The sequence below is a fragment of the Protomyctophum parallelum genome (assembly GCF_964188405.1).
Source record: "Protomyctophum parallelum genome assembly, chromosome: 19".
In the NCBI taxonomy this organism is placed as follows: Eukaryota; Metazoa; Chordata; class Actinopteri; order Myctophiformes; family Myctophidae; genus Protomyctophum; species Protomyctophum parallelum.
In genome coordinates this window covers 45748568-45750673 of record NC_139717.1, presented here as the reverse complement: position 1 = coordinate 45750673, position 2106 = coordinate 45748568, and the positions used below count along the sequence as shown (strand labels likewise).

Sequence of the window (2106 nt, the reverse complement as noted above, 5' to 3'; positions counted from 1 at the left end):
GCCCAGGGTTTCCCGCACGTGCTGCACGCACAAGATCCTCCGTCAGACTTTGCTCATCTTTCAATCTGGAGATGAAAATCCAAACGTTGGGATGTCTCCTGTCAAGTGCCGCGTTCCACCTGTGGTGAAATGCTGAAGTAGATAAAAGGGGAGATTAGAACGGGTGGTCTATTTCTCGGGACATCTCAGTGATAGCGAGTTTTTTTAATTTTGTCATTTAAAAATGAAATAGAAAACAATTATTACATTCAACGCTGTTATTCGTGCGGTTGGAGATGTCACGGTCGTAGACATTCCATAACGTGATGGGAAATCGACAACCGTCTCGGATGTAATTCCTGTAAACATAGTCGAAGAATTCTTGGAGTTGTGGGAACCTTCTTATGAGGCGGACGGTACCCCTCGTAACGGATAGTGCTTGAAATGCGTCATGCACATGGTCTGGTGGGAGGTACCTGTGAATTAACAGAAAGACATTATTACAATTGAACTTAATCGAAAAGGACAAATAGAGCAGTAAATGAAAAAAGTCTGTTAGCCCCTATAATAGTGCATGCATATGTTGTTCAGAGCAAAAATGGATATATAAATACATACCCAATGGCCATTATTCTTCTGACGCATTTCCGTAGTTTTTCACAGTTTCGGTACCGTTCCACGAGCCCCTCACTCTGGACGCGTCTCCAGAGTGACTGCGTGAAGTGGAAGTAGCACCCACTTCGCTGTGTACGTGGCAATTCTGTCTCCAGGGCGCTTAGCATGGATGCTTCAAAATCCAGCACGACTCTTCTGGGACGCCAGCGGTTGCCAGTTATTTGGGTAACCTTGGCTTTGACGTGTTGTAAAATGGCACGATAAACACCCACTTCTTTGCTTGTCGTCAAACACATCACGAAAGGCAAAACTCTGTCTTCTCTATACCTAAAATAGTAAAAAATAGACGGGTGAGAGGGAGCCATATTTAGAGATTATTTTTGGTCATTTGTCTGGCTTGCATAATTCGGTACATTTTGGTAGGTCAACTTTGATTAGGAAACATCTACACAACATTTGAACACTGATCATAAGTTATAATTACCTTCCATGAATGGTTAGAAACTGCAGGTAAGGCGCTGGACAGGACTTGAAAGTGCCGTCGACGAAAATCTCTTCGCATCTGTGAAGTCAGTAAACATATAATTTAATGTCAAATGAACATCAAATGGTGTCATAAAATAGTGTCATTTAGATATAGAAGTTTGACAATTTAGGCATTTAGCAGGCGCTCTTAATCCTGAGCGATTTACATTAAGGAAGAACAAAAAAACAAGCTAAGATATATATACAGATAATATAGTTAATTAACTTACTGGCTCAATTCTCTGTAGTTCCTGTCTGTGGCGAAAATCGCAAACTCCCAGTCTCTGTCCAGAAGCGAGAGGAAAGGGCGGCCAGACGAGGTCTCTGCCCACGGTCCCACTATGTTGACGTCTTCGACGTCACCAGGAATTGCGGGTAAAAACCTGCTTCTCATTCGTCTCATATTCGTGGAGACTGCATGGAATTCAGGGAGCGCGAAGCGTGGTCTCTCTCTCTCTCTTCTTGCGGCACGCACAGCTTCGTCGTAGACCCGCCGCACGGTTTTCGTTGGATCCTGCCGTATCAAAGCGAAGACTCTGTCCATGAAAGTTGTTCGGTGGATAAGATCGTCTTCTGGAGCGTGGTTATGGCGTGGAGGATCCGCCAAAATATGTATAGCGGCATTTCTGTCGTTGACGTCAAAAAAATTTGTTTGCATAAAAACACTGCATGTTTTTCGTGCACAGCGCCAAAAAATTTTCTGTCCTCTCTGACGATTGCGTTGAAATCTGTATCCGTCCAGGATTAAAATGCGCCCGCCGCGAGTTCCTGCTTGTACATACGCCATGATAGATTTCTCTTAATGAACCACACCTACAAGTCTTTACAGTTTATATAGGCTACCCCTGACTGTAGGTATGGCCAAATCCTTTGTCTTTGTAACCTTTTGTTTGCGAAGTTGGGAGGGGAGGGGGAGTGGCCGGGAGGGGGTAAATGTCCATGACATTAATTTAAATCAAAAGTTCAATTCATATTATTATAACGTCT

General features: G+C 43.6%; 1 protein-coding gene across 1 annotated transcript in view; it reads left to right on the top strand.

Moving 5' to 3' along the window:
* The window catches only part of LOC310877018 (uncharacterized protein), a gene marked incomplete at its 3' end in the record, with an annotated part of 14514 nt that extends 13016 nt beyond the window's left edge, over positions 1-1498 (top strand). Inside the window, exon 3 of the mRNA XM_083790664.1 lies at positions 1368-1498. Coding sequence (XP_083646790.1) covers positions 1368-1498 — 131 coding nt within the window. The remainder of the gene's footprint in view (positions 1-1367) is intronic.
* Between the last annotated feature and the right edge of the window lie 608 nt (positions 1499-2106).